Here is a 15,722-nt window from a genome sequence, read left to right on the forward strand (position 1 = left end):
GAATAAAAGTAGGGTCAAATGACATGTTTATAAAGTATGATAACCAATAATGTATGACAACATAAAAAGTCCAGACAGTAAAACCCTACCCATGCCAGCATCTGACACAACAGGAGTAATGTGGAGAAAAAACTGAAAGAGCAAGTGCAACTAACAAATATTCCCATCAGTCCCACTCTATCAAGAACTCAGATATTGCGTCCTTTTCATAGTAAAGGTTAACAATTACAGTTGTTCAGTACTTGAAATAAGATCATGAATAATCCACAGAAATATAAGTTCCAGCTTGATTTGCTGATTCGAAAATGCAATAATCTCGAGACACCATAAAGTTAGAAACAACTCCAAGGGATGTTACATCAAAAATCGGTAATGAGTATCTTACAAAAAATGATTAAAAATCCCAACAAAGAACAGGGATAAAGTCTTCCAAAAAGGAATGCCGGTTGAATCATGTATGTTATTTAATGTCTCTTGACCTTATATCTCATACTATACTATTGACAGATATTCTTATGTGCAAATGGGGAAAATGGAATTCCATTAACCTTTTTGCCGGGTTTAAAGAAGGCTGAATCAACCTCCTACAATGCTGTTAGGATCGATAATGTTCCATAGTCTATACACTGTGACCGTTTGGGTCTAGTAATTTTTGTTCATCAGTTGGCTTGTCACTCGTGGAGAGTTGAATATTTGGTTTAGAGTTCGTTTTATTCCACTCGTTCTCTACACGGAAGAACGCCCACTGGAAGCGACGGAAGATCTCAAGCGCAGTTATTGCGAACACAGTGAGATAATTGTGCCGGAGATGGGCAGACAGCTTGTATGTCCACGTGCATCGCAGGATGAGGTTGCTTCCAATTACCCAAAAGTAGACCTGCAAGTTCCCAAAAGGTCAGAAACTAACACCCTTAATATTTCACGACAAGAAAATGTCAGAATTGCCAACTGAGGCAATAAAATCTTCTTCTGTGCAGGGTGTTAAAAAGTTGGCCAAAAAAAATGTAACATCAATTCAGCTTCAACCAGATTATTATGAAAATAAAGGGAACACTAATAGTATCATTGAATTCTCCCTTAATTTTGCTCTAGAAAACAAGCCGGAAAATTAGCCAACTAGTAGAATGTCACAAAGTTACGGAAGCAGTGATGATAAACAAAAGGTATAGGCTTACCCATTTCCGCCCATATAACAAGTGTGATAATGCATTCGGTCTGCTGAACTTGAAAATCCGAGTGAAGCAACTAGCAGAAAGAAGCAATTTCGAGTAATCAGATTTAACAAGAATAATCTCAGAAAGACCTCTAGTAAAAGACATTCTTGCATATTGCCTATTAAAAAAAAAGACATTCTTGCACATTAACAGGTGGCCAAGGGAAGTGTATTGTGGTAGACTTCCCAATTATAAATGCGTGATTAAAATAGAAAACATGGGAATTGATTCGTGCAGTCCAGCTTTTACACATTTAACCATTATTGTGTTGTATGTAGCTGGCTGGGATTGAACCTGAAGGGAGCACAAGGACACATATTAAGTGTTGTATGTAGCTGAGTTCAAACATATAAATGTTGTTGATTCGGATCTAGGATCTCTAGGTTGTTACTCTCATGCCTCAACCATTAGGGCATCCCCTTCGAGACCACACTTTCATTGTTTCGTTATATTCATTTCTAATATCTTTGTCATTTTTGCTTCAAATGCTTTGTGAAATAAGAGCTTACAATTCTTGATAAAATCAATGCGCCTTCTTCTCCCCTTAGTTATTGTCTATGTTTGTGAATTATATGCTTTTTAAAAAACCTTAGGAATTCAATGAATAAAACATATATTTCATGATTTCAATATTTATTTACTCATTTACTTTTTTGGGTTTATACAATATTTTCGTCTAGAATTATGGAAATACATGAAGGAGACATCGCGAGAGATAGAGTGCAATGTAAAACAATTTTTTTTTTTTGGGGGGCGGGGAGGGGAGGGGGAAGGGGAAAGTTGTCATTTATACGACTACAAGTATTAGAACACAGGGAGTAAAAAAGTGGAGTGTACAAATCAATTTCCAAAATATCCTATGCAAAATAGTTCAAACCACAAACATGAGAACTCAATATCCAGTCTCTACGCAGAACTCCCTACATCCCATTTTCTGAAGGTTAAGAGTAATATAGTTTTGGATAGACAAGCATATCAAGTTTGTAGGAATATGTTTAACATGTTAACTTGTTTGTACCTTAGTAATAACCACGTAATTTTAAAATGCAGAAAGGTAGAGAAGCTGGTCGGAAAATGTCACATCAATAAAATGGTGTGGTATTTTGTTATACTAGTTTGAATTGTTAGAGGACGAATTTTGTTATTTTAAGAACAATGTCAACATTGGGACACTAAGATATAAAGCATGACAGTTAAAACAGTTGGAAGGCAGCAAAATCAAAGAAAAATATAAACAACTAAATCAAAGTCTGAGTTGGATGAGCAATAACTGGGTGCAAAACTAAAGCATTAGTGCCCGCATACAGTTTGAAAAATTAGCTAAAGCTCTGAAGAATTCGCATGAAAAAGATGTCACTGACCTCAAGTCCCAATCTCTTGTCAGATCCCAATAGAATGAGTAGAGAAAGTTCACCACACCCGACAGAAGCCATAAAGGACGATAAATATTAACCCAGTTGTCAGGGAAGACGTGATACTTAAGGGCTGAGAAAAATATCACAGGTACTGCAGTTGAATATTTTAACGCTGAAATGAAACATTAAGGACAATTAGCACTATTAAGTATTGACCCAACGATAAGCTGAAACCAGGAAAATTAAAAGCAAGTTGAAGAGAGATAGCTTATGTATAAATCCATGCTTAAAAAATGAAGAACTTGGAACATTACTACTTTTCTTAGGATCAACAATAAACTAGACTAACATTATAAATTATGTGAGACACTCCTGGAAACTTCATAGTCCTTTTTATTTTAGGGAGCAAAAGATATAAGCATAGAACAAAACCAAGATGATGAATGGTAAGTAAAAGCATTAAACTATTCATCATCCTCTTTTCCTCCATTCTCCCAACAGTTGCTATTCACAATGAATCAGCACAGATTTCTTCCAAGGCTTTAATCATCAAATACACAATAAGTTTTCTACTATTTAAACCCTCAAGGCCCGCCAATTTCTAGAAAACTTCAGCCGACCCCTCACTTTCCTTCATCAGCACTTCGATATTTACCATGGTTATAAGACAGCTAAAATGCACTATATATTCAGAGAGGAATAGTTCCCTTCAGCGTCAAGCATCAAGGAATAATCTTTAATAGAAAATGTAACTGAAAACCAATCCAAAACAAAGGTACCCACTGAATTTACCAACAAAGCAGCTCACGATTCCTTAACAACGAAAATGCAAAAGCAAAAACAGGAATTTACCATTCAACAGGGTAGTCTTCTCTCTAGTATCCTTATATTGCCGAAGACACTGAAAGAGACGGAATAGATAAGGCAATACAAGAACAATGGGAATTGCAACAGCATGACTTCCACAAACAGAATCAGCTTCAAACCATGCAATGGTAGCAACCTGTTCATGTCATTAGTTATCTTTCAGGTAATAGAGCAAGCTTTCACAAAAATCTACTTGCAAGGGGCATTCTAGAAGATTCTCTGTACAGAGGCAATAAAAAATCTGACACAAACTTCACCCAAAGAAAACAAAATGATATTAAGTGACAAAGAAAATCTCAAAGCCTGATTACCTACGCTTAATGTGTGCGTATTTTTATATATATAAACTGAAAATTATTGTAGAGAATACTTTCCTACTACTTTATCAAACCCAGAGAAACTGCTCTCTTGTCAGATATAGAACTCCTCGCAAAGGGAGGATAATGCAGCTAGATCTACAAACTAAGCAAACACCACTAATTTGGCTGAGGAACAGAAAGAAGCGATCAGCTTTGCTTAGATGTCAATCCAACAATTTGCTAGATTACTTAGGAGCCCCAAAAAGGGCCAATTATTTCTTGACTTGGTTAAAACATTACAAGAAGACAGTCAGTCACCTGGTGTATCAAAAATTTCCTTGACTTTAGACTATAACACTGCACAGATACTGATCTAAAGCTGCTTTTTTTGTTGAAATATTAGTCCACTGATCAAAACTTATACATGAATGGACATGTGATGGGTGAACATAATTTTACAGCAAGTGATGGTGTTAAATGTTAACATACATCATAGTTTGAAAGAGAGTGATACAACCAAATGCAACACTCTTTTCATTAAAATTGTAAATTCCCAACTCCCCACTGACCACTAGTGGCGCCACTTTTTCCCCCGGTGACTTGAATACCGAACTTCATGATAGAGGTGGAGGGTCTCTTCCACTAGACAACCCTCTCTTCTAGATACAACTAAACGCATCTCGCATTATCACAAAAAGAAAAAACTAACAATATCATATCAGAATTTCTTATTCTCACCAAAAGGATAGGACAGAAAGGAACAAACCTGTCGATGAACCATTCTACAGACCGAACGTTCCAGATCCGAAAATACCTGCACAAACGTATGAAAACGTTGGGCATTGCCACACCAGGTGACAAAAATTATGCAATAACACTCTCGACGAAAAACTATAGCAATAGGTATGACACAAGCAGGTGAATTATTGTACATCTACAAGGCTTTGATCGCAAAATGTGCAAGTTCCACAAAAGAATCACTACCAGGCTTTTTGATGGAATAAATAATCTTTTAACTTGCCTAACATATTAAAACAACAAGTATATATGAGATTGATTTGACTGGACACAGCTTTGGCTCAAGGCCAAAATGAAGCACAGGGATAACTCATAAGAGCTTACAGTTCACCATCTAAAGGAAAAACTGAATCTGAAAGCAATCACTCTGGAAATAGATCGTCAAATTGGGATTAACAGGGTAACTTAGTCAAATATTTTTCTTCTGGCTCAGCTGACAATGCAAAAGAACAAGGAGGTTCCAGGAGGATCAATTGTTCTGGAAAGAATTCAAATCTGTTTATCAACCATGTTAATGGTATCGGTAGATAAGAAAGAACTTCTTTTATCAAGGAAAATAAAAGAATCACTTTAATATGAGAAGAAATTATTGCAAAAAGAGGATGAACTAAGATGACAGAAACGTAGTGAAGCTGGCAGCTTTTTGAGAGGGGTAAAGGACCAAGTCTCAATGGGTGGAGATGAGCAATCTTCTTTGGTTCATTCTTTACTTTTGGGGTTATTGTGGTCTACTCAAGAGTCAAAACAAATTGAACCCTAGACTAGCAGAACCTAAAGTTTAGTTCAGGTCTCTGTTGTCATGACATGATCTGCCCAAGCTATAACATATTCTCTAAGCAAAAGCCGCATTTCATGGGATATCAACTACGAACTTTGCCAGTCTGCAACAATGGTACAACCTGACCAATGCATTAATATGATGATAAATCTGACGTAAGTCTATGCAGCTTGGAATATGGTACTATAGAGCTCCTGTTGATAGTATCATCATGAAATGTGGCTAAATAACAATATCAAATGCTAAGTACAAATAAGAAAAACGACAAAACATTTACAAATTACAACTTCCAAGTATAGTTTCCAAGCTAGTAATGAACTGATAGAACTAGGCGTGACTGATAGAACTAGGCGTGACCTACTTATTGAAAAGAAATGGGTACTAGAAAACAAAAAGATGCATAATCCTACTTCAGAAACAGAATAATTTAGTTGAAAAGGATGAACTAGACTATGTCACAGTATATACAAATATACAAAGTAGTGAGTCTTTTGATAAGGATACACAAGCTAATGAGTTAACGTCCTCTTTTCTTTTGGGCGAGAAGAAGATGCATACCTTTGACATAGAAGTCAATATATCAGCCAGAAAGAAGTCAGCAAATGATATAGCCTGCATCGATACCAAAAAGAATTAATCACAGTATCAAACCAATAATAATATGGAACCCTCTATCTAAATTAGTATGATATTTTTGATTAATTTCAGGAATCTCTGTAAGCATGATTTAGAATGTAAATGGTTATTCCTCTAAAAGATGCTTCACAATATTAAGAAACTAACATAGAAATGCTCTGACGCAGTAAGTATACTATGAAAAATCAAACAGAAATCCACTTTAGGGGAAAGGGAATATTTCTTTCCACCAAATCCAATCAGATCTAGAGGGAATGATGGACATTTGAAGAAGATGAAATCCTATTTAGAAGCTACCTAATTCTGCCCATATCAGCTAGTACTAAAGTACTCGATTACTTCAAAATTATAACTAAAATGCCAGTCAAAGTACATTACAATTTGTAATCATCAAATATTCACCCATGCTGGTATCAATGGTTTCAATTGAAAAAAAAAAAAGTGCAATAAAATATAGAAATAAATGAATTGCATAACTTTTTCCGGTAAAATTTAATAGAGTTTTTTTTTTTTTTTTTTTGAGAAGGATAATCAATGGAGCTTCATATCATTTTCATTTTGATATTGAGAGATCAATGGTACAATTTTTACGGCTAAAAGTCAAAAGTATTTCTCGATGTAACATAGAAACGCAAACTTGCCTGTAACGGGAAAACTATCCGCCAAAGAGTCCTTAACAAAAAGTAGCGAGATGACAAAAAGAATATGTCAAATGGAAATATCAGAGTCATGGCAAACCCAGCGTATAGAAGCACCTACAATGACATAAGATTCATTAAAATTGTAGATAAGAAGTATCACATTTACAAGACTTCTGCGGCACCTGCCTATTCAGTAGAGTGAGTAAACTAAAGATCAGCGAGGTTTCGTTACAGTAATTGCCCCTAAAATCAGAAGGGTTTGGCACAGCTTCTTCTTTTTTTCTTTCTCTTTTTTTTTTCTTTGAACTGGAAAAAGTAAGATCCGAATATACAAATTCTGATGCCAAATCCTCTAGTTAAGAGAATAAGAAGTTTTGAATCCTTAATACTTCTGATCCAATGCAACTGACAAACTTGAGAATTTTGTATAACAGTATGACCAAGCTGAGGAACTTGAAGTCCGAACCAAATTTGGACAGTTATTATGAACAAATGATCATCTTCCCTTTCGATAATTTATCAGAAGCTTTTCCAGGAACCAAAACAACAGTTCACATTGAATATGACTTAAATTGGATAAAGCAAAAACTGCTATCAATTAAAAGGGAAGGAAGCATCTATTACACTGGTTGAGATGCAGCCAATGAAACTTCTCCATGTGAATAGAGATAGAGATAGGCCGTCATGCTTGTCGGCACAATGATCGTCATCCAAGTAGCACACTGCATTATCAAGGGACCTTTAAAATTTTCTATTTGTACAAGGAAAACAAAAATCTAAAAGACAGCTCATGGAGAGTTATGAAGGAGGCAAATGTCATGCAATATAGATTAGTTTTTCCCTTTACTTCTTTCCTTCAATCTGATATGCAAGAGACAAAAATATTGCAGCACTCTCATCAATAACACTGTTGTTTCGACTTCATGAACCATGGCTTATCAGGGTAAGAGCGACATGGCTCTCAAATCTCAATATGGATTAGCTGGTTTGAAATAAATTTCACTTTACGTATCTTAAAAAAATCTTAAAACAAAGTTCAGAAACTTCAAGCAGGGCAAAAGTTCCATTAAGCTAATATAGGGGGTATTAAAATCAACTTTCAAAAGGTTGACATGGTGAATTCATAGGAAAGAAATATCAGAAATCTTCTTTTTCTGCAAATTGTATTGAGTTTATTAAATATTTAAATGATATTAGATATATCGCATAAAAAGAGGGAGCTTCGTGGAATACATGGCGTCTTATCTGATATTTAAATCTTACCACACTAGGTTTAAAAGGCTGTAGAATGTTTACTGAGAAACAGACTTATATAGCCAAACCTCAATGCTCAAAGTTCCACAGTTAGCATATCGAGGCAAAAGTAAACCCAAATAACTCAGTTAACCATGCTTAAGAATGTAGTGTAAATCTACATATTGCACTTTAAGTAACAGATGATATTTCCCTAGGAAGTTTTTAATGAGAACATTAGGAACTAAGCCATCTCTTTCCTTTTTTAACTTAGCCATCTTAAAATAAATGCATCAGCACCACAGCATTTAAGTGAAAATGAGTTGGTTAATGATGCATTAAGTTGCAAGACTATAAGCTCATGACAAGTGTAAGTTACCTTCCAAATCTCTCTGTGAGAGAGATGATTCTGATCAAGATCAAAAATTTTAGCATAGTTGACATTAGCCTGCGCGAAAACCCATAGGTTTATGCCCCAAAACCAAACCATCATGGTCTGCAGCACCAAAAACAAAGAAATGCAAATAAGAGTAATGTTGCAGAAAGGACTTTACATAAACTAGTATAATGATCTTCACTAACCACAAGAAGAAGAGGATTGTAATAAAGAAAAGCCTCATATAAGAATAGATCACGAAGGTTTACACTCATTCTCATGACTGAATCCCAGCCAATCTGCAAATTAGGAGAAATACTCGTTAAACATAACGCGAATATGTTCACAATGATCCAAGTACATTCCCAAAAATTTGGTCATACTAACCTTGCAACAACTGACACCCCAAATGAGGAACAGAAGTACCTGAACAGAACAGCGTGCTTAGAATCATAGGAGAGCATTTCATCTCTTTCAGACTTCAGAGAAGCATAAGAAATAAAGAAAAGAAAGCAGCAGCAGCAACAACAACAACATCAACAACAAGAAATGCAGGAAAAGAGGCCCCATGGGATGATTAAAGTTGAAGAAATAACAAAGAGAAGTAAACAAATATTATCTCAAGAATATCCAAATCCTTTTTTCGGATTTTGTTAAACGGATATCCAAATCTTATTGGTCAACTTATCACTCATTGAGACCTACTTGAAAATCAAGGAATCATTTTTCAAGGTCAATATTCCTGTGATACTGTCTCCGATGAGCTAACACCGATGAGCCCCATTACTACGTCAAAGTAAGCCGTTAAACACTAGATAAAGTAATAGCTAGTCTCAAGAAATAGAATAGCTTTGGGTGGGTATGGTTTCATAGTTCACTGCTTTGTCCAATTTCATAATCTATCTTCCTTCAAAGAAACAATAAGCTATCAAATGAAGGAACTTATGGAGAAAGCAAAGACTAAAGCATGATCAAAGTAGTGTTGGGGAAGCACTCCAATACAACAACAACCACCCAGTAATAATCCCGCTAGTGGGGTATGGGGAGGGTAGAGTAAACGCAGACCTTACCCCTACCCTTGAGGATAGAGATGCTGTTTCCGGGAGACCCTCGGCTCAAAAACAAAAAATCTATAACAACAACAGAAAACATACACATAAGATCGGCACCGTAAGTGACAACAAATAAGTGGGAAGGACAATAATTATTCAATAATAAAAATTGAAAATAAAAATAAAAAATAAAAGTAAAAAACAATAAACAAAAATAAAAAGTGTGATGGAACAATAACCGCTAGCAGTCCTATATAAAACACTATAAGACTAGCCAGAACACGAAGAAAAACGCTCAATTACCCCCTAACCTACAACCCTAATGCTCGATCTCCACACCTCCCTATCCAGGGCCATGTCCTCGAAAATCTAAAGTTGCGCCATGTCCTGCCTGATCACCTCGCCCCAATATTTCTTAGGCTGCCCTCTACCTCTCCTCATACCTGTCAAAGCCAACCGTTCACACCTCCTGACCAGGGCATCTAGGCTCATCCTCCGCACATGCCCAAACCATCTAAGCCTCGCTTTCCGCACCTTGTCGTCCATGGGAGCCACGCCCACCTTCTCCCGAATATCTTCATTCCTAATCTTATCCAGCCTAGTGTGCCCGCACATCCATCTCAGCATCCTCATTTCGGCTACTTTCATCTTCTGGATATGAGAATTCTTGACTAGCCAACACTCAGCCCTATACAACATGGCCGGTCTAACCACCGCTCTATAAAACTTTCCTTTAAGTTTCAGTGGCACCTTCTTGTCACACAGGACTCCAGACGCTAACCTCCATTTCATCCACCCCACTCCGATACAGTGCGTGACATCCCCATCGATCTCCCCATCTCCTTGGATAATAGACCCTAGGTACTTGAAACTCTCTCTCTTAGGGATGACTTGCGAGTCCAGCCTCACCTCCCCGTCCGCTTCCCCCGACACATCGCTGAACTTGCACTCCAAATATTCCGTCTTGGTCCTACTCAACTTGTAACCTTTAGACTCCAGGACCTGCCTCCATACCTCCAATCTCTCATTAACGCCACCTCTCGTTTCGTCAATTAGAACTATATCATCAGCGAAAAACATACACCATGGCACCTCCCCTTGAATATGGTGTGTCAATGCGTCCATTACTAGGGCAAATAAGAACGGGCTGAGCGCAGATCCTTGGTGTAACCCCATAACTACCGGAAAGGGCTCTGAGTCACCTCCTACAGTCCTAACCCGAGTCTTAGCCCCATCGTATAAATCCTTTATCGCCCTAATATAAGCTACCGGCACACCTTTCACCTCCAGGCATCTCCAAAGAACATCCTTAGGACCTTGTCATACGCCTTCTCTAGATCAATGAACACCATGTGCAAATCCTTCTTCCTATCTCTGTATTGTTCCACCAACCTCCTAATAAGATGGATAGCTTCTGTAATAGAGCGACACGGCATGAACCCGAACTGGTTTTCTGATATAGACACTGGGGAAGCACTCCGATCTGGTTTGAATTTTTTTCTTTGAAAAGACTTAGTTTAGCAATGGTGAGATCCTACTATATATAGGGTCAAAATTGGCTATAAATGTCTCAATGTGGATTGAACTTGTCCTGATTTGTTTTGGCTAAAAAAGTGGATTATCTCTCCTTTTATCTATTCTGTTGCATCATTTTGCTTCCCAGTTTCCACTCTATTCTTTTTCTTACTTTTATGAATTTTAATTTTTTTTACTTATATCCAAATTTATTTCTAATTGAGAAATCTTCAAGGGCTAGCTAGCACACGGTTTGAAACTCGGTGGATAATAGGCCCACCCCTATACCCTTCTCTACTTAAACACCATGCTTTTGTCTACAGCAGGGTTCAAATACGTGATATCATTTTTATCTTGCAAATGTTTGAAATCATTATGCTATTAATACACACGAATCCATCTAACTAATTAGATTAAACTATCACGCATGTAATATACAAGTCAAACTGATATCTTATTGTCCAATCAAATGGTGTCATATAAGATGAGTCAGAGAGAGTACTATGTATAGAGCACTAAACTTAACACCATCAATTTTGTAGAACATAACATTGCAATAGGATGATTTCGAGGCTATTATTTGTTTGCTAAGTTGTACTGCGTTGTAAATGATATATGATTACGTATACATCGCTACTACATTTTTCATTTCATAGGCTCCATCATGGAGAATAATTCGTCAAACTTAGTCTTATTCATGTAAAAAAATTGCAAATCCAGATATTGATTTTTAGAACTAGGACTGAATTGAATCCTAAATAACTTTAAACTGTGACAAACAAATATCAAACATGAACCAGAAAACTAGCTCTAGATTAGTTTCACCATAATACAGATCTGAACTCAGGCCTGATCCTGATCTCAAAATACCCAAACAGAGCACAAAGATCAAATGTTCATATACTGAAACTGTCTTAAAGTTCACACCTTAAATCTCCATAAGAGAACAGGAGATGGCATTATGGCCGCGCTGCTCAATGGTGTCGTCACACCCTTCATTTCATCGACTTCTATGCTATGCAAAAGGGATTCTTCAGGACTCCCTCCAAGCTCAATAACACCTAGATGATTACGTTTATTAAAAGTCTATATGACATAACCATTGAGGAAAAACAAAACAGAGAGCAAGCATCAAAAATCGCATGAAAAGTACAACTTTTCTTACCAAGATCAGATACAACTGCTCGGCTTCCAGACCTCCGTAGATGTGGACTGTTGGCAGGAGCATCCACAAGACTCCCAAACATAGATGGAGGAAGCAGAGAAAATGATTACGATAATTTAAGCAACTAGGACCACCTTGCAACCTGCAACTATAGTACTTTAAACGCGAAAATAAATGGAAGACGCATAAATCCAACCAGAATATACAAAAGATCTACCAATCAATTAATCAATTAATCAATCAATCAACTATGCCTCTAGCTGAATCAGCTCTAAGAATCCTCTATACTCTGTATCTTCCATGTTATTCATTATCTCTAGACTAATATTAGCTGGCGTAAACCTAGGGCACTCGCCCTCCTTTTTCTTTTTTATTTGATCAGTAAATACTACTTAGTTTAATTAGCTAGCAACAACTGAATGCTGGGAATTCACGGCCAATCAATAATCTTCCTTTATCCGAGCATAATAGAAATTCTCTAGATCCAAGCATCAAAAGGTTAAATAAAATTCGTAAATTATCAAATAATTTCAAAATTACAGAGCAAAACAAAAATGCTAAGACATGTAAAAGCGACGGCGTGAGCTTACCGAATGAAAGAGAAGAAATGTAGCACTGGATCTGATGAGAATCGAGAGAAGAGGGAGCAGTAGGAAAACTCTCTATACGACAAGATCCGGATTTTTGATAGGAACACTTGAATTGAAAGTGAAGGAAAGGGGAAATAGGGGTACGGTCGAGGGAATTCTAATTTGGACTTCAACCCCGCGCTAGAGAGCCAAAAGCAACGATCCAGCCACTTTTATTTCATTTTTTCTTGTTTGTTTGACACTTTCTGTTGTTGAATGAGTTTATTCGACCAATTTTTTTGAAATTGAAGTGGATAAATTGTCCCCATATAAATTGAAAAGCCAAAATTTGAATAAAATATATTATAAGATAAAAAATTTGCCTCCTGTCAAATGGTAGAATAATTCACTTCAAATAACAATAAATAGTCAATTGGATAGAGTATCATAAATAAACATTTTGAAAGAGGTATAATAATTAAAATATGAATGTTTGTTTAAGTATTTCGATTTTGTTCTCATTTATCTCCATTTTACAAACACTACGAACTATCAACATGAAGACGTGACATGATGAATCTCCATTTCATTTATTTATTTATTCGTGAATACGTCCATTTACCTTTTAGTCATTTTTGTTCATTTGCAAAGCTTCATCCATACCTATCTTCTGAGAGACTTGGCGGATCCACCTTGTAGGGTAGGGTGGCACCCGCTACGTTAGTAAAATTATCATATATTTATACAAATATTTTCTTAAACGAGGTTAAATATTTGATCCCGCCACCCCAAGTTGCAAACTAGTCAAAGGTGACATAGCCAGTAGACCTTTTCAAACGCTTTTCTCCTCTGTAAAATTCAAGTTCGAATTTATCTTGAACCTTATCTGACTTTTTCTTTTCGTTGTGCTTTTTATTTACTTTGTCCCAATCATTTTCTTTTAGACTACCTCCTAAATTTCTATTTATCGTTTATTATTATTTTTTATATTTTTTTCTATATCCTATTATTTTATATGTGATCTTTAACAAGATCACTCAAAAATGAACCTCCAAAATTGAAAATTTCATAAAATAAGCATCTCTATTAATCTCAAATCTTTTAATTTTTTTCTTTCGAAATCAAAAAACTCGGGTCTTGATAGAAATTTTGGATTGAGATCAAATTTAATTTTTATAATTTTTTATTATAACATAAAAATTTATGTTATTCTATAATTGTTAAATACAACTTAAATCTCTTTACTGTTAAATTATGATGAATATTTCGCAAGCATTTCCTAGAAAATATGAGATTTATTAATTTATATTTTGGGATCTTGTAGTTTATCTAATTCTGCATTTACTTCTTGGGTATAATTTATCTATTGAAGATATTTTTTATTATTCTTATTCTGATTGGTGAAATTCTCTTGTTGAAGATATTATTTTACTTGTACAGATTTATTTTAGCATACAAAAAAGATGTAGTTCCCAATTGAAAATATTGATTTTACTTGTGTTGTTAATAACGAAGGTGTGATTCCTTCTTTAAAATGCTAATTACATTTGCTTCTTGATGTCTGAGATGTAATTTTTATTTAACAACAACAACAATAACAACATATCCAGTGAAATTTCACAAATAGGGTATGCGATAGAGATGTAATTTTCATATTTGCAAATAAAAAATGCTAATTAAATTTCCCGAATAAATTAAAAAAATAAACAGAATAAGTGTCCCGAACAAACTCTATATTAATTATTACAAGGGCTACATTAAAGAAAATTATGGCACCCGCCACCATCAAATCCTAGATTCGCCTCTAACTACAGGGCATTTAGGATAAATTTTTAATTTTTCTTTCCTTATCGTGAGGCATTAATTCAGCTTGAAGCGTAACTATTTGAATTTCTTTCACGCATTCGTATGCGCATGTGAGCGCTCGGTATCTGTTGTGCGTCGATGGCTTGTGATTCCGTGGATGAGGTGTGATAGGTGATTTCTGTGTGCTGATGATTGGCCCGGGCTCTCACATACTTCTTAAGCCTACCATCCACAGTTGGATCTCTTTTCTGGGCATTTGTATCTATACCCAATTTTGGGGTCACAATTTAAGTACTCACTTTATAGAAAAAATTGTAAGTAGTTGAACGAAAATAATTTGTCTGAAGTGCAATGCACTTAAGGCCAATTAAATCTAAAGTAAAAAATTACACTTAAAATGCACTTAGGTCCAAATAGATTTGAAGTGCAACAAATATTTTCATGCACTTAAGGCCAAATTGGTCTAAGTGAAAAATGCACTTCAGACGCACTTAAGGCCAAATAGGTCTGAAGTGCAACCAATGCTTTCATGCACTTAAGGCCAAATAGGTCTGAAATGCAAATTGTCCAGAAACATAAACTTGTTGTTCGAATTTCAACAATCCAATATACGATTTGATACCTAAATCTACTTTAAATGAGCTCAAATTTAAAACGTAACCTCCAAATATCATCAAGAGCAAACTCAAATCATCAATTTGCCAAACAATGATAAATCGTACAAACCTATTTTGCAATTAAGAAGAAGAATAATAAAAAGAAGAAACCCTAAACATTAGTAAAAAAATAAAATGTCACAACAACTCACTACTGTAAAAGACCATAAATCACTTTAAAACATGCTCAGAAACACCATATAAATTCACCCTAACCTTTATCTTCAAAGTTAAGAAGAGGGAGGAGGATAAGGAGGATGAGGGGGAAAAAATCTGAAGTTGTTTGTACTTTGGGTACAGGTTAAATAGCGGCGACCAAATAGTGCGTCATGACCCAAAATTCCACCATGGGCGTCGTGACGACACTTAGTCTCTAAGACTAAGTAAGCCGATCATAATAACAATTCAAGCCATTTTTTTTAATTGAATACAAGTGTCAAAACAAACAACGAAAATATTCAAACAACCTCCCAAGACTGGTAATACTGAGTCACGAACTCTAACTGAATACATGAAATGATCTCAAGGATCGAATATACAATACTGTTCGAATAATAATTGATAATATAATAAAATGGAAAGACTCCAAGGGGCTGCGACGACCAAGCAGCTCTACTTTAAATCCCTGCGATCAATATACTAACTCTGCTCGAGTCCAATATCTCCAGTACCTATCTCTGCACAAAAATGTTCAGAAGTGTAGTATGAGTACACCACGGTCGGTACTCATTAAGTATCAAGACTAACATCAGTGGAGTAGTG

At 35.8% G+C, this 15,722-nt stretch overlaps 1 protein-coding gene across 2 annotated transcripts; it reads right to left on the bottom strand.

Annotated features, from left to right (window-relative positions):
- Positions 1-273: 273 nt before the first annotated feature.
- Positions 274-12,778, bottom strand: LOC104095062 (uncharacterized). 2 transcript variants are annotated; one of them, XM_009601113.4, is made up of 14 exons: positions 12,520-12,778; positions 11,930-12,071; positions 11,692-11,825; positions 8,585-8,623; positions 8,404-8,496; positions 8,201-8,317; positions 7,215-7,310; positions 6,589-6,702; positions 5,870-5,923; positions 4,502-4,549; positions 3,422-3,572; positions 2,576-2,741; positions 1,176-1,245; positions 274-877 (listed from the first exon to the last, which is right to left on the bottom strand). In XM_009601113.4, exons 2-14 carry the CDS (start codon positions 12,009-12,011, stop codon positions 620-622), a joined length of 1,422 nt encoding a protein of 473 aa, XP_009599408.1. In that variant the 5' UTR covers positions 12,012-12,071; positions 12,520-12,778; the 3' UTR covers positions 274-619. The 2 variants fall into 2 exon arrangements, with proteins under 2 accessions (XP_009599408.1, XP_009599409.1); XM_009601114.4 differs by having other exon boundaries at positions 11,930-12,077.
- Between the last annotated feature and the right edge of the window lie 2,944 nt (positions 12,779-15,722).

This window comes from Nicotiana tomentosiformis, chromosome 4, assembly GCF_000390325.3.
Source record: "Nicotiana tomentosiformis chromosome 4, ASM39032v3, whole genome shotgun sequence".
NCBI lineage: Eukaryota > Viridiplantae > Streptophyta > Magnoliopsida > Solanales > Solanaceae > Nicotiana > Nicotiana tomentosiformis.